This window comes from Oreochromis niloticus, linkage group LG11 (genome assembly GCF_001858045.2).
Source record: "Oreochromis niloticus isolate F11D_XX linkage group LG11, O_niloticus_UMD_NMBU, whole genome shotgun sequence".
In the NCBI taxonomy this organism is placed as follows: Eukaryota; Metazoa; Chordata; class Actinopteri; order Cichliformes; family Cichlidae; genus Oreochromis; species Oreochromis niloticus.
This window is the reverse complement of record NC_031976.2, coordinates 21,322,206-21,341,899: the sequence shown is the minus strand read 5'-3', so window position 1 is coordinate 21,341,899 and position 19,694 is coordinate 21,322,206. Positions and strand designations below refer to the sequence as shown.

The 19,694-nt window shown below is 43.9% G+C and overlaps 1 protein-coding gene across 3 annotated transcripts; it reads right to left on the bottom strand.

The window, feature by feature from the left end:
* Positions 1-731: 731 nt before the first annotated feature.
* rusc1 (RUN and SH3 domain containing 1) lies at positions 732-18,329 on the bottom strand. 3 transcript variants are annotated; one of them, XM_005472646.4, is made up of 11 exons: positions 18,200-18,329; positions 12,402-15,725; positions 8,255-8,377; positions 8,060-8,136; positions 7,453-7,627; positions 6,998-7,103; positions 6,035-6,081; positions 4,849-5,369; positions 4,512-4,756; positions 4,181-4,348; positions 732-3,162 (listed from the first exon to the last, which is right to left on the bottom strand). In XM_005472646.4, the coding sequence occupies exons 2-11, from the start codon at positions 15,604-15,606 to the stop codon at positions 2,997-2,999; spliced, it is 4,833 nt and encodes a 1,610-aa protein (XP_005472703.1). In that variant the 5' UTR covers positions 15,607-15,725; positions 18,200-18,329; the 3' UTR covers positions 732-2,996. The 3 variants fall into 3 exon arrangements, 2 of the variants coding, with proteins under 2 accessions (XP_005472703.1, XP_019220483.1); XM_019364938.2 differs by having other exon boundaries at positions 18,125-18,263; XR_002063826.2 differs by lacking the exons at positions 732-3,162; positions 4,181-4,348; positions 4,512-4,756; ... (1 more) ...; positions 6,035-6,081; positions 6,998-7,103 and adding an exon at positions 9,475-10,363 and having other exon boundaries at positions 7,614-7,627.
* Positions 18,330-19,694: the final 1,365 nt, after the last annotated feature.

Here is a 19,694-nt window from a genome sequence, read left to right as displayed (position 1 = left end):
CAATGATGTTAATCAGCTTGAGCTAACAGTGCTATCTAGTGGCGTTAGATTGTATATCTCACAATGTGTGTTGTCCTCCATAATGACCCACAATGGAGGGCGCTACCACAGAAACGGTTACAAGATGGGGGAGGGCCGCAGCTCGCCCTGGAGACGTTTTCTCCTCTTTCTGCCCTTCAGAACATCCAAAAGACACCCAGAGATCTTGATCTGAGTAAATAAAGTGGGAAGATTCTTATGAATGATTTCTCAGGAGCTTAAAAGAGTTTTTGGGGGGTTTTTTGGTTGTTTTTTTTGTTTTTTTACAGGATACTACATTATGAGATTTCCCCTGTAATCTCGCACATTTCAGATATCAACAAATAAATGAAATGTAGTCAATATTAAGAAACATACAAAGTGCATGGCGCATAGTTCAAAATAATCCTTATTTATCTTACACTGGACCTGTCCTCACAGTCAGAGCTGTGTCCCTGAGATGTCTTAATTAAGGGCATCCCCTCTCCATGACAACATGAAGATCCAAGAAAGATCCAGAAAAACCTGACTGAACTGAGATTATGGCTCATGGATTACCTCCACATAAAATTATCTCATTATTTGAAACTTTAGCATGTTTACTTTGAGCATCCACCATTGTAACACAAAAACAGGTCCTCTTCAGCATAGGGTTAGTATAGATTTTACATGAACTATAGTGCAAAAAAAAATGACTCCCACTGGTGATCGTGTTTGGTTTATACATATTTTATTTGGTGTATTTACAAACAAGCACATGCAGGAGCTGAACAGTGACTGACACTAGAGGGGCACTCAACTATACGCAACAGTAGGACAACGGGATGTCTACAGGCTACATGACACCAGAGAGGAGGAGAAGGAGGAGAGGGAGGAACAGAACTAACTCACTCACACACACAAGTGAAAGTGCAGGATGAGCTGACACACAGAAGTGCTCGCGCTCATCTCTGCTTTCACTTCATATACACGCACATACACACGGCCATGCGTGCATTTTCGCACACGAAGAACCCGGATAATTAGCGAGCTATTCCTTTCAGAAACCTCAAGATCAATAAATAATACATCCCATAAATAAATAGCTTTTAAACAAATGCATTTGTAATCTCACATCGGAAAGAAACAAACTAAACGTGTCTACTGATATTTTATCTGTATCTAGACTTGGTTTCTTTTATTTCTTTTAATCACTTGCGTTGGCATTTTTTTTCCTGATAATGAGTTATGACACTGGTTTAAGTTAATGCTACTGGACTGTTGCCAGTAATCGCATGCTACACTGAAACTCTGCAGAACTGATCTTTTCCCTGATTGATCAAAAGCAATGGAACTTTCCTGCTGATTGAATAGAGGTCCTTTAGCGTTAGCCTTTCCTGCCCGCTTAAAAATCGCGCTCCTTTATTTTCGATTTCTTCTTTTTTTAATTTAAGCATTTATCATTTTATGCTTCAGATTTCCTCTTGCATGATAACATCAAATTAAAATCGACTTTATAACAAACTAAACACATTTCTAGTTGCACATTTAAATATATGCATAGTCATAGATACAGATAACTAATAATTATGTGACACAAAACAACAGTTTTTTTTCTTTTCATTTAAGCAACAACAAAACAAACAAATCACTTCCACCGCTACCACTACCATTAATATCAATGATTATGATCGGCAAACATGGGGTTGAGATAAATACAAAAGCTGAGGTACGAGGTGAAGACCAGCCACCAAACCTACAGACTTGTAGCATTTATGAATCGACATCACATCTCACTGCGTTCATTTGAAATTCAGACAGTGCCGAGAAAGAGCGGGGCAGACTTTTGTGAGGGTTTTTGCTAAAACCCACGGAGGCTCTGTGAGATGCTGGCTACAGGTCGCTGTCGTCTATAACTTTGTGGGATATCTAAGATGTTTTCATTCAGAGCATTTGTGGTACATTACAGTGCATACAGAGTTTAAAAGGTATGAGCTAAATCTAATCATGTTATGAATATGATGACAATGGCAATACATAAAGCGCACAATAGGGAAGATACTGGATTGCATACTTAAAATAAACACATATTCATTTGTTTTTGCATGTATGACATCCGCTTCATGTTGTTGCAAATGTAAAGATGAATAATCACTCCATCAATACGGCTGCAGCCTTAAGCTGCTGCTTTCTCATATTTATCAATCTTTCTATCTATCTTGGTAATATCAATCTCGTTTTATATAGCTATATATTTATATATATATATTTTTATATGTATATTTATACAGTCAAATACAGTAGCAGAAACATGTCAAACACACATAAACCAGGTGAGAAAGATGAGAGGTCAATAAGGGTGAAAGGTCAATAGAACGGGTCTACACAGCTACAGTTCACTACATTACTACGCAGTATGCAACAGGAGCTACGGCCCACTACTCTAACATGCTTTCCCCACTCGACGACCTGCAGCCAGGCTGTCGACCGCCGCCTCCTCGCGACAGATAGCCGCTGATTTGAACGCACTCGAGTGTGACAGACTGCAAAGAATTTTGGCGATCGCTTTCAGATCAGCGGCCGGCAAGCAAGGCGGAAATGGAGAAAAAAGGCATTTGAAGGGATAATTCACTCGAGGATCAAAGGTCTTCTGGTTTGAAATGATCCAAGTTTGAGTCGAGTCATTATTTCGCACCATCTGCTCAATTCCTGCTGCTAAAATCTATTAGTTGAACGCTACCAAACTGAAATGATTGTGATGGGAAAAGCTCCAATATGTTCATAACAGGAGGGGGGGGCTGCAGATTGCCTCTGATGCACATAAAGCACAACAGATGGTGTTATGCCCTTAACTCAAACTGTAACCGAGCCTGTGTGAAATATCCCTTTCAGAGTAGTGCAGCCTTACCATAACCTCTCAATACTCACCTAAAATATATATATATACTTTATAATTATTTATTGATTTTTTTAGTGTTGATTAAGTGCAGCAGTTATGGTCACATGATGAGAGAGGTGTAGCCAATAGGTACCAGCCCCTCTTTGTCTCCCTGACGACAGCGAATCCAGTCTTGATCGACGCCTCCTAACACCACGAGCTCCTCCCCTTTGCGGAAGCTGAGCTCGGAACCGGATCCAGCGTGGTCACACAGCGTTCGCACTGACCTGGGACAGAAGACACTGTCTCAGCCGCAGTGATCGGCGTTTACACCAGCCACAAACAGTAACGTCAGCGTATGATGTCAGACTGGATGAGTCACCGTTTACAAGAATTCAAAATGATAACAGCAGCTATTCTGGTGTCTCTGGTATAACCCCTGCCGCCCTTATCAGTGGGGAAAAACATTGATTTGCAAAAGAAAAGACATAAAAATAACTGTGTCACCCACTGTGACCATGTTAGTCTTTTGAAACCAGAGAAGGGAAATCTGGGTGAAAAATAGAGGACACTGCACAGTCACAAGGCAGACAAACCTTATCATCTAATTTACTCTGGATGGAAATGTAAAATTTGACTTGAAACCAGCGATTGAGACCATAAAATCATTGGGACAACTTACTGATATCACGGGTCAATTGTTTTCTCACAGGCATCTAAACCATGGGGCTTCTCAGATGAGAAGAAAGCATGCAGATTTGAGGCACTAGCTTGGTATCACTACTCATACCTTGAAGCTGGATCCATCTTTCATATGCAGACTAGGAACCCACTTGTTTAAAGGTCTGACCCAAAATTACACTGCTGTCATCTGATTTTTGTCAGTTTTGGGCTTTGAGATGTTACCATTCACTTAATGAAGACAGTCTACATCAGGGGTGTCCAACTCCAGTCCTCGACAGCTACTGTCCTGCAGCTTTTAGACCCATCCTTTCTCCGACACACCTCAATCAAATGAATGGCTTGTTATCAGGCCTTTGAAAACTTGATGGCGTGCTGAAGAGGAAATCCAACCATTTGATTCAGCTGTGTCGGAGTAGGGACGCATCTAAAAGCTGCAGGACAGTAGCTCTCGAGGACTGGAGTTGGACAGCCCTGGTCTACATTATAAAGGCCAATATAGGTCATATAAATGTATTTAAAACTTGGAAACAGAATCAGCGCTTGCAACAGTAACTGTGAGAAAACAGCAATGCTGTGTCATTGTTCTCATCCATCATTGCCATCACTTTATGTCTGCTGTACCTGAGTGGTCTGGGTTTGTCCTTCATCTCCAGTGTGTCGACATCTTCCTCGGACTCTGATCCGGTCTCTCCCAGAGTCTCGGGGATCCTTCTCGGCATTGGTGTGGAGCTGCTGCTCACCATTCGGGTCAGTGCAGTGACACCAGGTGCAAACCACTGAGAGGGACGTCTGAGGGAAATTACAGAAACTTGGAAAATTACAAACAGGCATGAGTCACAGACAAGTGTCTTCAGAAGCTGATTAAATTTATTCAACAGAGGATATGATTATCAGTAAAACCAATTTCTGCAGTCTAGACTATATAATAACTATTACATATTTAATGACTGACCTGGTTGGTTGTGTGTGACCTGTCGGGCTGGTGGGAGTTTTGGAGGCTCCAAAGAGCCGGCTCAGACCCCAGGGAACCTGAGTACCACCGCTGACTGGAGTGTAGTCGCTTCCTGCCTGAGCCTGGAGATCTGGCAGATCTGTGTTCATCTCATCCTTCTTCACTGCAGAGAGGCTCAACTCAGCCAGGTTCTGACTCAGTCGGCCTCCCCAGCGCACAACAGCACCCCATCCCTGTTGAATTACCTATAAATAAAAAAAACAGATCCATGTATTTCTGCATAATCACACAATCATCATTGAATACAAAGACAGAGGAGTTGAACAGTTGTGGCTACCTGTCCTGCCTGCTGAGCGAGGCTGTCTTCCTCAACATTAGGAGGAGGCAAATCTTCAATTTCTTTTTCCTGGACCCACAACAGTTGAGGACTCGTCTCCTCCTGAGTGACTGAAGCCTTTATGGGTCCAAAACTGGTATCTGTTGACGCTCCCGATCCTCCGTTTTCTGAATTAGTCACAGGTAATGCTTTAGCATCTTTAGCTGCCTGATGATCTGGGCTTCCAAAGTCTACTTCTGAGAGGCTTTCACTGTATCTGCTGTCTGGAGTTTTGGATTGAGACCCATTTATTGCTGTCTCCTTTGTTGAAAGCTGGGATCCAGGATCCGGAAAGGGAGGGCTGGGGATCTCTGGCCTGTGACTCTCTGGCTCTAAATGGTGGTGCTGGAAGAGCAGGTCGAGGTTGAAGGTGAGCAGGCTCAGAGGCTGCAACACAAGGAGCAGCTCCTCAAACAGAGGCTGGCAGGCGGTCTGCGACAGACGCATAAAAGAGGTGGGGTGGTAATAGGTCTCCAGCACATCTGAGAAAGAGAGAGCCCGAGAGAGAGAGGTCAGTTTCAGTATTTACATTGATGCTTGTAACCAGATTTGCACCACGACATGAAAATAATGGCATTTATCGCTGCTGTCAATGTAACGTTTACAGAATTCAACTAAACAAATTCAGGACTTAAACACATGTCCACAGCTTTTACAAGAATACTGTCATGATTTTTTTTCAATGAAATTAACATGAGGAATATTAACAGTCTCTAGAGAAATATTAATGTTTACCTCTCAATCAAACGCAGCAGTATAAAAGGTTTGACATGCAAGAATAAAGTCCCAAATCCAATTAATAGTATTTTGCCATTAAGCTTCAATATTTTTAAAGAAATACGCACAAATTTCAACAGAACGAAATGCTGTTAATTTGAAAAATATTAAACAGCTTAATTAGTCCTGTATAGCATATACCTACATCGAGAAAACAGCCTGCTTTGATGACAGACTTTTTCTGCTTTTCCGCGTCATCTGAAGCACCTCGCTTTCCTTCTCTCTGATCAGGCAAGTGGTCTCCTGATACTCTGAGTTTATTTCATTCATTCATCAGAGAGGGGAAAATCCCCTGCATCTGCATCCCCACCCTGGCAAATTTGCACCCTGCTCATAACTGCAACAACTGCTAGAAGAGAGGAAAACTTACCACTGCAAGACTGAAGGTAAGACAGCCAGAAGTCAAGAAGCTTGGTGCTACGAGACAAAAACAGAAAGAAGATGAGTAACGAGGATACAAAGAAGATACGTGCACAGAAATTATTATGCAGTTTAGGCCGGATTTACTAAGTGGAGCAAATTACCAAACGCAAAAATGCGCCCATGGGAGTGGAAAGTTATGTGGGTGATCTACTAACAATGTGCTAATTTATAAACAAGAATGCAGGCAGTTTGATTTCAGCATTCTGCAAGAGCAGCACAAATTAGCAGGTTAAAAACAAGCAGCCTCGATGAGGGTGTAGTAATACAGTGCAAGTACAGGTTTTACACAAGTGTTTCTCACTGCAAACAGTGAGAGAATTCAGGAAAATGATAAGCAGTTGGAGAGGAGACAATATCTTTAATATAAGGTTGAACTCCACTGTTAGAAAGACTGAGTGTGAACCTGAGGACTGAGACTCAGGTGGAGCGCAGACGAGAGCTGCGTTACTACAAACTATGTGTAACAGCTGACCTGCACCATGTGTAGGAGAACACAAATCACTATTTATTGTCGGTGTCTTATTGAGGATACTGTTACTGTGCCACATGATCTGCTTTTTTGTTTCCTGCAGGCTGTATGAAGCGGTAAATACCTATTTCAGTAAATATTACATATTGTAAGATTAAGACATTTTTCTAACACACTAACAAAGATCCCGTTTTCATTTCAGTTCCACATGCCAATATGGTATGTAATAGCTCTGATAGAGAGAAGCAAAAGTAAATAAGTTAAGTTTTTTTCTATGTTTAATTTACTGCAATTTGAGTTCAAATGAATGCCACAAAAGAGTTTTGTGCTTGCGCAGAAACATGAGTAAATCTGGCCTTATGAGTGCAATAATAAAATGAACAACGCGCTCTTAAACGAGTCGTCAGTGGAGATCAAGGATTGTTAATAGCCACTGCTTACTTCAGTAGGCCGAGGAGGAATGCGTTGAACCTGTGTTTGCTCTGTCTGAGCTGGGGTAGTTCTCCAACTCGAACTTGCAGATTGAACAAGGCGTGAGTTTTAGGACCTTGGGAGATCGGTTGGGAGGAAGAGGATAAAATGCACAGAGAAAGGGAGAGAGAGAGAGAGAGAGAGAGGGAGAGAGAGAGAGAGAGATCAATGAAGGACCTTACAGAAGTGAGTGAAAAATTGCTGTGAAGCTTGGCACTCGTAGGCCAATCAATATCTGTGTCCTGGTGTTCACTTTATTCAGCATTTTAGACGATAAAATCAACAAGTATTGACTGATGTGGGAGAAAAGTGGAGACAGACGAATTGCAGAGTTTATCACTATCAACCAGGAAACCAAACCTCAGAGGAACAACAGGATAATATCTAATTTTTAATATCCACGGCTATGATGCATGGTATGCTACCTGCCCTGGTTGAAGCCTGGACCAGACTCCAAGCGGAGTTTGGCCTCCTGCCTGCAATCAGGTCACTCTGGTAAGGTTTCAAGCCATCAGTCAGCAAGCTGTGGAGGGCGGGGCAGAGGCACTGCAGCACCAGACGGCCCAGTGATGGATTTACAGCGCTGTCTCCTGATAAGGCCTGAGGAGAGGAGAAGAAAGGAAGGGAGCACGGTTTGGGGGCAAAAAAATGGTGTTGGGTGAGGAGGAATATGTGCAGTGATTGGAGAAGAAGATGAAAAAGGATGACTCAAAGAGAGAGGGAGGGGTGGAAAAGGAGGATTGTGTGGTGATGATCAACATGATGTAATGAGGGATGATTTGGGCGGTGAGTGAGCAGCAAGTTGACAAAGAAATTCTTGTGACTAAGAAACTGGGTTATCTTAAGATACTCTAGTACCCTGTTAACTGAGGAAGACTGGAGGAAGGCACGCAATAGTCAAAACAAGAAGGAAACAATAAATTTAATACACCATGACGTTTAGCCAAAAACACATGGATTATAAAGGATGACTGACAAATGAAAAAGCACACAGTCCTTCTAGCTACTGTCATCAAACCAGCAGGTACTGACCTTCTGAACCACAGTCCTTGAAGAACTGAACTGGGCCAATATGGCTTCCACTGCCACACTAACCGCACCTACCAGGGCTAGAGAGGAGAACCGGGTGTAAAAAAAAAAGAAGTTAAACAGTAAAAGCAACAGCTGGTTAGAAGAGCGTGCACGGACAAACAAACGCACATCCTGCACATGTACGTCCAATCCCACCTTTCTTTTCCTGTAGGCACAGAGAGGATAGGCCAAGACCTCTCATTGGATGCTTCACATCCTCGCCCATCCAGGGTGTGTCTGTCTTCAGCACAGAGCCAGCGAATGAGACGCTGCGAACAGCTGACAGCGATGGTAAAAAAACAAACAAATAAATATATATCGCAATTACTTTGTATGCAAGTGTTAAAAAAATACAAATTAACAAACTTAAAAAAAATGAATCACCACCAAAAGAAACAAAACAACTAAAATATTAGCATTATTAGCAGGAGCAGTTAAGCAATGAAGAAGCCAGATAGAAGCAGATGGAAGCAGTCGTTACTGCTGACGACAAACAGTGAGCGAGCACATCCTGTAGGATTACTGTGATGAGGTTTTCACAACTGGATCTGTGAACACAACTTTTTGTCTGCTTCAGGGCTAAACAGGATCCCATGCAATTAACCTCAACTCACACAAACACAGTTATACAAATACTCACATACTTAATATAGGCATACACGGAGGAACTGCAGAGCTAGGAACAAACAAGTGTAGGAACTACCACAAGAACCGGGTCAGAAGAAAGTACATCCATGTGCAAAAGGTAGGTGTAAAGTACATTTTGCTGTTTATATAAATGTATTTATATAAACTAGATCGATAAATGCAAATGTGTACAATGAACAGGATGCCGTGGATCTTAACCGAACACAGAACAATAAAAATGAAAACTTTATTTGTTTATTAGCATCACATCATCATCAAGCAGCTACTCGAGGTTCGCTTTGCATGAAATGCACGTGTCTGTGTGGGCACACCATGCAAAAACAAAAAGACGACAAGAACAACATCGGGACAAAGAGACAGACAGGTGGAGAAAGACAGAGAGAGAGAGAGAGACAGTGATGAGAGTGACTCTAGACACCTTGTGACAGAAACAGCTGTTACCCTTCTGAAGGCCCTTTGCAGATTTGAAAGGACAGAGCAGATAAGACGTATCAGATGGCCTGCAGGGACGCGCCTTCTGATATATAAAACAGCTACAGTTACCTAGTTCTTTCAAATCTGCAAACCCCCGGGGCCATAGGTGACACAAGCGTGTAGGCCACCACATCCAGACGAGAGAAGAGAGACAGAAATAGAGACAGACAGACATGCAAGCAAGATGTCAGACAAGGAGAGAAAGTGTAAGATGTATGGAGAGAGAGAAGGAAAGAGAGAGAGATCGATCTTACTCGCCACGCGTGACTGCAAAGGAGCCTGGTAGAGTTTTGGGGGTCGGGGGGGCGCCCTGGGCGGTATAGGAGGGTAGAGGTTTGGATAGTAGAGAGGAGCAGCGAGGGCAGGCAAGGTGTGCGAGCGGGGGAAAAGCGGGGAGCTGAGGGAGGAGCCTGCTGCACCGGGAGGGGGTGCTCCGGAGCGATGGGGAGGGGAGAGGGCTCCGATAGGAGAGAGGCGGGGGGAGCCCCCTGTGAAGAGGGCAGTTCTTAGGGTGGTACAGGTAATAGGTGGGGAGGGGAGGGAGCTCTTTGGATGTCCTAGCCTTGATGCTGTCCTGGTCTGTGTGTGAGAGTGAGCGCTTCTCTGAATACATCGAATCCCTAGCACCGATGCTGTTTGAATACATCATCATAACATCAATATTCTTATACGGTGTGGTGCAATCTGGTGCTTCAGCGGTGCTGCTAACAGACACGGCGTTGGCATCATTCTGCTTCTCTGAATCACTTTGGTAAAGGGAGTCAAGATTGCAGATTGAGTCGGTTGCAAAGTCCCTTTCATTGGTTTTGGGATCGCTGTTATATTGGTAAGCTGAAGGTGTGTTTTGCTTAAACTTATCCCCACAGTCACGTGGAGACTCTACACCAAAAGCAGCCGGGGATTCATCTTTAAACCCAGAGCTTATAACAGAGCTCGATTCATCTCTGTGGATACAAGCTGAGCGGACAGCAGGGGTCCACCGTGTGTTTCTGTGTGTGTCTGTGGGCCCTTGGCCTACATGACTGCGGGGCCTGGGATCTGCAAGGGGGTGGGAGTAACAGTAGCCTGGGCGAAAGGAAGGGATAGCGGTGTGGAGGAAGTAGGGTTGGGAGGACTGGGCGAGGGAGAGCGGGGGTGAGGAAACTGCTTAGTTCAAAGGGAGAACAAGGCCAAAAAGTGCAGGAGGTCGGATGGAGAGGGCAGACGCACAAGCATAAATGGTAATGAGGGAGCGATGCCAAAATGGAGACAACCGAATGGAAACAAACCAAACGGGATGGATAAGTGAGAAAAACAAGGAAGAAAGAGGTGGCAAAGAAATGGGAAGGAGAGAGAGATGCAGAACATGTTAGTGTCTGTTGAGAGAAAAAATGCACATGTGTATTCTAGCAGTCATCTTCAAAACACCATGCAGTATTTATTCCAGTCAAACGTCTGATTGACAGTTACACACCGACGGTGCATGGAAGTCAATGGAGCTGATTTATGAAGAGCAATAAACACAGTCTTTCGCTTTGGAGGGGTCTGACATGACAGGAAATGACACGGAGGCTGTAAAAGAATAATTACGGAACAGTCTCACAGCTGCACGGTAGAAGGACTCGGTCTGTCATTCACTCGCTTAACTCATCATAATTAAAATGCCATTCCTGAAGAGTCATCCTACTACAACACGTGTTAAGAATCCACGTTTTCTTTGTGACATCAGATTTCTGTTTGACACCTGAGAGTTATGAGTGTTAACCACAGTCAGTGACTGGTGCTGCTAAACGTTTTGTACTTTACTGCAGTGCGTGCTGTCATCACCTCTGGATCACCTTCTCTCTCACTCTCTGCTTTTAGTTTCTATCTCTCTCTACCTTCTTCCCCACCACCCCTCCCTTCTCCACCAGTACAGCAAAAACTGTACTGCTGAGTCAGTCAACAGATAACAGATTTCTGTTCCTTTCTGCTCAATCATCAGGCCCGCCTTTGTGGAAATTCTCAGAGTGGCACCACGACTCTCGTTACACTGTATTTACCTTAAACTAAAAAAGGAGCTAGAAAGCAACCATACCTTAGTTAGACTTGAGCTGTGTCTGAACTGCAACAAATACATGATACTTCCTAGTTTTCTGACACTGGCTCACAGTAATTGGTCCATGTACTAAGATCCACCCCTTGAGCTCTTAAAGGTGTATACACCTATCCCAAACCTACCTCGCTGCAGTGGTTTTGAGAAAAGATCTGAAACTTTTGGAATTTTTAACCTATAAATCATTTAGAAAAAATAACCCAGTCACTTGGTTTTAAGTACCCTGCTGTACATGGACAACTTAGTTTTAATGTAGCCTAATGTAGGACCATATGAGCTACGTAACCTGATCTGAGCTATCTGTGCCGCTCCAGGGAGCAAAGGCTGGGGTGGTGGGGTGGAGACAGCATAAGTAAAAAGCACATAAATGTCCCAAAACTGGGATTCAAAACTATTAAAGAAGCAGAGAGAGAGGGGAGAAGGAAAATATTTCAGGATGCCCACAAAGAAAGAAAAAAACAAAAACAGGAAACAGGAAAAAGTCGGATTTAAAGCGAGGACGGTAGCGAGCTCCATTATTCCTCTCCCCCTCAATCTGAAGAGTGGATGAATAATTGAATAAGTCTGTGATGACATCACACGCTGATAACCCGTACAGGAAATACTGGCTGGAAAGTTTCCAACCTCCCCTTTCTCCTCATATTACCTTCACTAGCCTCACTATATTCTTCCATCTCTTACTGTTGTGTTCACATTTCTTACTCCCCTATCTAAAATCACCCTGTTTATCCCCTGCCATCACATCATTGCATCATCCTTTTCGGTGACTCATGTTCGCGCTCCATCTCTCTTCCGTGGCTCCATTTATCATTTCCACAAATGAGTGTACTTTTTTTTTTCAATTCCCATGGCTTTCTGTTTCTTTTCATTGTAATGTCAAAGGATATTATTTGTGCATCACTGAAGAACTGAGCAAGACGACTGTTAGTGTGCCTTTTCCCCATCTGTTCCTCTCCATCATCTGCCCGTCCCAGATCTGTTTTGTCATCCAATTTGGTCTGACTTATTTTTGTGTGTTTACTTTCTTCTATGCGCATGCACAGGCAGGAATGTACTTCGTGTAACTGAATATAACTTCCAATTTCCTACCATTAAAATCACACTCACCTGAAGTTCTTGATTCAAAAGTCCGTCCTCCATCAGCTTGTCCTCTCACCTCCACCTCCTCCTTTTGTTTGTCCTTCCCTTGTTTTTCTTCCTTCTTAATTTCTTCCCCCTCCCACTCTCTGTCCAAGGTCCACAGGCTGTTGTCACTGACTGAGCAGCCAATCTTCTGTGATGGGCACAACTCTAGTTGCCCCCCCTCCTTATCAGCTCTCTGGAGCATTTCCTGCAGAGCAGCCATTGAGGTGAGGGCTGGCGGCGGCTGCATGAATAGGGCCTGAGCCTGAGAGGTGTACTCCCACTGGTTGCCATCACTTCCCTCCTTCTGTTTCCTCCACTTTAAATTGTAGAGTATATCTGGATCTGGAGTGATTATTGTGGGGTCAGGATCGGGCTCAGTGATCACCTTAGTCGGAGGAGAGGCGCTCTTGTTGCGGAAACGCAACTCTTTAAAGGTTGTGACCTTTGGAGCTGACCCTGGCGAGGTACCTGACGAATTGGGCTTCTTTTGGGTTTCCACGTAGGCCTTTCTCTTTTCTAGGGGTGGCAGCTGTGGTGGGGCTTCACACTCAGGTGTGAATGCTATCAGCCAATCAAAACGCTCAGGTTGTTCAGAGTTGGCGGGCAGAGTGCTGACTTTGAGGGATGGCAAAGATGGAGGAATGGGTGGCAGAGGGCGAGGGGGAGGAGGAGGCGGCGGTGACTCTGGTGGCTCAGCAGAATAACGGGAAGCCCCAAAGCTCACATTCTTTGCTTTATCTTCATGTGTATTGCTTAAACTGTAGTACTGGTCGAATGCCAAGCCGGTGTTTTTCTTCCTTCTCCTTGCCATCTCAGTAAATGACGTCGTTCTCTGTGTGTCTCTGCCCTCCTCTTTCTTTTTGCCTTCTTCAGCTATATCTGCTTTTTGATCTCCCTCCAACTTTTCAGTGCCAATCCATTGATCTCTGGCCACCAGCTGTGTGTCAGGCTCACTTTCCTCTTCTCTGTACCGCAGACTGAACTCTTGTGACTCCAGAGATTTAGGTTTCATGAAATTATCTCCATCTCCCTCGTCTTCTAACCCCCCGACACAGACGCCAAGCTCAGGGCTGAGCTTGAGGAGCTCGGCTTGGGTCAGTCCAGCAAGCATGAGCAGTTTCCGAATCTCTACATCCAATGCGTGGAAGGATGGCGGAGGAGGCAGCGTAGGTGGAGGTGGTATGGCAGGAGGAGAGGAAGAGGAGACTGAGATAACAGGTGGAGGAGGGAGAGGTGGGGGCCGGGTGGTAGGTGGCGGGAGGGACATGGGGGTCTTTTCCTGTTCGGCTTGAAGAGCAGCGAGGCGCTGCGCTTCCTTCCGTGCGAGGTGTCGCTTTCGAGGTGGAGGGATAGGAGGTGTTGGGGTGGGGATAGAGGGAGGTGGAGAAGGGGTGGTATAGAGAGTGAGGTAAGGAACTGGCTTAGAAGCAGGGAGAGGAGGAATGGATGGTGGAGATGAAGGAAGGGATTTCTCACACCTAAAAGTGGTGAATGTAGGGGATGAGGAGTTAGGTGAGAAGGTAGACAATGTAGGAGAGGTGGAAACAGCCATGGAGGTGGTCTCTCTGCTGATATTTATGTAGGTGTGGAGGTCCGAGCTCACGCTGGCATGTCGTGCTGGAGGTTTTGGGGGTCTAGGTGGCGGCTCAACAGGGGAAGGTGTGAGGGAATCTGGAACGAGGGGATCTTCACAGTCTGACGGAGCGGTTAAGTCGACCCCAGCATCCGAAAACTCCTGAGATTCTCCCATCGTTCCATCGTGTGTTTTATACAGCTTCCAGGGAATGTCAATGTTGCCCATTTCATCCATGACATCCGAAAGGTCCTGCTCATCCAGATCTCCAAGATCAAGTCCCTTCTCGTGGAGTCTGGCGATGTAGGCCAGTTTTACTTCCCTGTTCACCTTTTCCAAACGATCCAGGTGATCTAAGCGATCCCGCAGAACATCCCAGTGCTGTTCCCCGTCCAGATCCCAGCGAGCCACTTGGATCACCTGGCTGAACCGCTCCATTTTCCCAAATTCTCCGACCGATTCTAGGAAGTCAAGCAAGCCTAATTTGGTGACCTCAGAATCATCTTTGACTCCTAAGTAGTCAGGGGAAGGTGAGTCAAGCGCAGAAGGGTAACCCTCATCTGGGGAGCAAGGTGGACTCGGGGAATGAGATGTTAAACAGAAGGGATTTCGGTTCAGAGGGAGGGATGGAGGTGAGCGAGCAGGAGGCTTGCTATCAGGGCCTTGTGGGAGAGAGTGGTCTTTGGAGGAAAGAGAGACGGACAGATTGTCTTGATCTTGGGAAGAGCAGATGGAGGCAGATTGATCGGCACAGTCAGACTCCAGATCAGAACAGGAGCTGATGGAAGTGGAGGAAGAGGAGGTAGAAGAGGAGAGCGAGAACTCCAGGAGGGAGGGGGGACAGTCGCAGCACGAGGGGACCAGGGTGTCATCATCTTCATCGTCATCGTCATCGTTATCTTCCTCTTCATCGTCAATCTCAATATCCCCGCTGCTCTCTTCCTCATCATCTTCCTCCACCTTTGCATTTTTCTTATTGTCTACTTCAGTGTTTTCATCTGAAATCTTCTCTTCATTTTCCAGACTGGCAGCAGGGCAGGCAGAAATCTCCATCTGGGCCTTTGCCTGTGCCTGCTCCTTGGCCCCGGTCCCATCCTGCCTCAGGGGCATCGGGGCCGGTGGAGGCGGTAGCTGCAGTTGATGTCTGAGGGAGACGGTGTTGTTGTTGTTGTGGTTGTGGTTGAACATGCTGTTGTTGTCCTGCGGGGATCGGCCATCACAGCATAGACACGGGAGGCTCGGCTCGTTGCAGTTCGGGTCAACGGGAAGAACCGAGGGAAGCGGAGGAGGCGGATCCGCTGCAGGTACAATTTGGGTTGCTGCAGATGCACGGGCATTCTTGGGTTTGGGTTTAGCTGGTTTAGAGACAGTAGAACCCTGTTTCTGTGAGCTTAACCTGGACTGGCTTACTGGAGCTCGAGGCTGTACGCCCACTCGGGTCCTGGAGGGAGCGGTAGGGCCCTTGGTGGCCCGGCGTGGGGACGGCGTGGTGATTGTGTTCATGTTTTTATCCTCCCTCTGAAATCCAGGGCCGTGAGACTTTGGTGCAGCTAAGTTATTGGTCCGTCTGCTGACGTCAAAGCGCCGCGGTTTCGGCGGCTGAGAGGACTGCATTGTGGGAATGGGACTTATTTGGATATTCTGATATTTCTGTTGCTATGGAAACAAGTATTGTAGAGCCTCCAAACTATGACGCGCCGTGACAGTCACATCTTGGCGTGACTCCCGAGATCCTGTAACATCAAAGAAGACACACAGTGAATAACAAATATGAGCAGCTTCTGCTCATCAAAGAGCGATTTCTTACTCTACACATGTTTTCACATTAGGTTTAAGCTTTGAAGCGAACCCATCATCGAGACTATTCATTAAAACGCAACTGCTTTTGGGGGTTTCTGTTCTGTAATTATCACAGCTCGGGAAGTCACACACTGTGACTCACAGTTAGAGTAGCACATTGTCAAGCATTGCCCCTTAAAATAAATATGTCGAGAACTCTTAGTAGTTAATTTTAATTCCTGTGTGTGTGTGTGTGTGTGTGTGTGTTGAGGTGGGAATTTTTCTTTGAGTATTAAATGTGAGCATACCAATCCAAACAATAAATGCAAAACTAACCAAAAGTAAAAAACAAACAAACAAACAAATAAAATATTTAAAACCAGGAATACATATGTGCAGCAGATCACACTGCTGTGTAACAGGGTGTTAAATTATGACTGTACACTTTCACACAAAGTCTGGTTTACATTGTTTGAATTTTTATTATTATTTACTCCATCCTTTCAAGCATTTATCAAATATATTCATCTTAAACAGGTCAAATAAAGGTTAGTTTTTCCTGCAGCAAGTCAAATAAATCTGCTAACACATGCAGAGCAACCAGGTTCATTATAGATATGCAGGTTTGATAGAAATATATAAGCCGGTGTGATGGTACTTAAATATAAGATTTGAAAACTAGATATCCAAATGCCATTCTGTACTACAATCAAAAAATATATGGAAAAGATTTGCTCTTTCCATCCCACAGCCTCTCCAGCAGTCAATTTCACTGAAAGTGAATCAGCAAGAGTCATAATCAAATAATCATTTAACCCTGTGAGGTCTTAGTCATCATTGATAAGGCCTGACCATATGCTGTGGATACAAATAAAAAGGGACTTTTTCTTGAGAAAAAAACCCAAATAATTTTTTAGACTTCTTTTAGCCTGGCAAACTGGTTCTCTAATGTGGTAGTGGTTTACATCTTTGCCTAAAAAAATGAAAGATTTCCAGTTTGATCCTGGAAGGAAATCTGCCAAATTAAACATGAATAGCTACTCACTGTGTCGGCCTCTTGTGAATAAGAGAGCAGCTAAAAGTAGCTCTATTATTTAGACTATCAGAATTATTTTTAAAAGCCAAAAATTAAATATTCTGACAGCTTTAGAGTTAACTTTAGGAATAAGATTTAGAGGTACTGTGGCAGGTACTGAGACATCTAAAGACCACAGCTGGGACTCATCTGTTTGGAAAAATATAGTCATTTTAAATGTTTTTTTTTTTATATGTTAGGGCTTAAAATGACTATTAATATGATCAAAAATATTATTCAGATTTGGACACCTGTCCAGAGTGAACCCTACAATATCTGGGGTAAGCTCCAGCGTCCCTGGGAATAATAATATCCACATAAACAAAAAATTACATTGTCATAATTGTGAGATGGTGCAAACGGTGATAATACTGTAATACAGAAGGTGGTGTCTTCCATACAAAATTTCTAATACTTAATTCCTGCAATCTTGCAGCTAAATAGATACTTTTAGAGCTTCTCTATTTGTATGCAGTGCTTCTGCAAGATACCTGCACGCTCCTTTCATCTGCTGGTTTCACACAACACCCAACTATTCAAACACCCACCCACACACATGAAATGATTCTCCTTGTAATAATAATAGTCAGCTAATTTATAGTCTGATAACTGTCATCAGTTATGCTCATCTTCACTTCACTATGATATTCATGGAAATCTGGATGAAAAGAAACAAATCGTAAATAACAAAGAAAACACACATACCTAAAGCGATGGCTGAACATAATGCACATTTAAGTGGAGCATGAAATAATCATTCAGCGGTAGAGAACAACACCCAGCCTGCTTTTTAAAAGCCCATCTACTGAAGGCTATTGCTCATATATTCCTCCACAGTGCCCTTCACATCACTGAAGAATATAAATCACTGGAGTGCCTGTTTACACTGCTGGGCCTCCGTCGGGATGGCCCTTAGCAAACTAAGCCTTGAAATAAAATATAAAACACAGCATGCCGTCATATGTAATGCAATCCGTCCTGTGCTCAGAGTTTAACCCTGTATTTATTGATCCCACAGAGCTGATGGAGACAGGGGTGGATGGGTGGAGGAGGGAGGAGGGGAGTACCTCCAACCCGCATCGCTCTGATAAACGGGCCCATACGCCCCTATTATAACTCAGACAAAAACCATCATTTTCACACTACAATTAGAACAGACAAAACAGTTATTTGCGTATTTACGCAAAGCTATTTAATCCGAAAAATGCCACCGGGAACAGAGGAATTTATTGTCTTATCCTACGCAGTCTCAGGGGGGTGAGAGGAGGATTTTCTTACCCGATCGTCTCTTGCAGGTTCGCTTGAAAGATATCTACATGCACGATAAAGCTGATAAAAATGCACTTGACTCACATTCAGATAAAGATGGATGAAGGTCTCCATCTCGTCGGGCTCTCTCACATCCCCAGTCCGTGAGAATGTGAATCTCGAACAGCCTCAGCATCTGTCTTCTCGCGAGCATCCAGAAATCCCCCCACCTCCCCCGATCAAACCACACCCCTTACCCCTCGCCTTATCATCACATTGAGTTAATCTATAGTCCTTTTTAGCTTTGCCTCCTTAAAGCAATGAGTCTCAAGTGTTCACCCCTCAGTTATCATGATTTATGCATTTAGTGATTATTTTAACAGAAAATTAACTCATGTACAAAAAAGGTCATATTTAATTGCTTTTAATTGCAATTTAAATACATATAGAAAAAGACAAAATTATTATCCCCTCCCAACACACACACACACAAAATATTTTTTATTTGTACATAATAACAAAATTATTTCAGAAAAAAATTACCATGATCAATATTATTAGCCCACTGAAAAACTAATCTTTTTACTGAGCTATATCATGAACCACTGCTGTGCAATGACGTGCTTTAATTTTGTAGTGCTCAAAGCTAAAACTGATGGTTATTCTCCAGTTTACACACAGTATAAAAATGTCAGCAAGGGTTTGAGCCGTCACTTGAGTCATGCCAAAAACAGAAGATATCAGTTATGGGTCGAGAAAAAGAATTATTCATGCTCATAAAGCAGTAGATGGATATAAAACAGCGTATCCAAGTGTCAAGAACTGGAGTGAGCAGTATCATCAAGAAATTCAAAGGGAGCCACACAGTACAGACCAAGTCTCGTACACGTAGGAAGCAAAAGATTTCAAACACTCTGGAAAGAAAAACTGCGAGAGATTTTGAAGTCAGACTAAAGTATGCTAAGTATGCTGTGTGCTTTCCTCAGATGAGCCTAAACTAGAGCAGGGATGCTGCTTATGTTTGGAGAAAGAAGGGAGAGAAATACAACCCAAAGAACGCCCTCCCTACAGTGAAACAAGGTAATTGGGGGTACAATGCTGTGGGGATGCTTCAGTGCATTTGGAATTGGGAATCTCATGAAAATGGAAGGAATCACAAAGAAATAATGATATGTGAAGATTCTTAAAGAAAACCTCAAGCAGTCATCGCTTTGTTTTCCAAGGTGACAGTGACTTAAAACATTTGTTGCCTCTGTTGAAGAACTGCTTCCAGACGGCCAAAGTGAACGTTACAGACTGGTCTGCACAAAGCCCTGACTTTGAAAATCTGTCGGGAAGACCGAGGTCCATGCCAGAAGGCCATCAAATCTGGAGGCGCTTAAGAGCTGGGCTGAGATTGCTCAGATGTATGTGAGGCTTGGTGAAAACAAGAACAACTGACTACAGGCTGTTATCCGGCAAATTGGATACACAATTGACTATTAGCATCATGGTGGCTAATAACTTTGATTTGTCTGAGGAAAGTAAAACAATGTAAGCATACAAAATAAAACCAGGATGTTTGGAAAAGCTGTGCTAAAAATTCCTTTGTGTCTTTAAC

Excerpts from the sequence above, each read along its gene's own strand:
- rusc1 (XM_005472646.4), bottom strand. The coding sequence starts at position 15,606 with ATGCAGTCCTCTCAGCCGCCGAAACCGCGGCGCTTTGACGTCAGCAGA. Across the intron at positions 5,370-6,034 it reads TTACCTTCAGTCTTGCAGTG|ATGTGCTGGAGACCTATTAC; the intron begins GTAAGTTTTCCT and ends TCTCTTTCTCAG. Across the intron at positions 4,349-4,511 it reads GGTCACACACAACCAACCAG|ACGTCCCTCTCAGTGGTTTG; the intron begins GTCAGTCATTAA and ends AATTTCCCTCAG.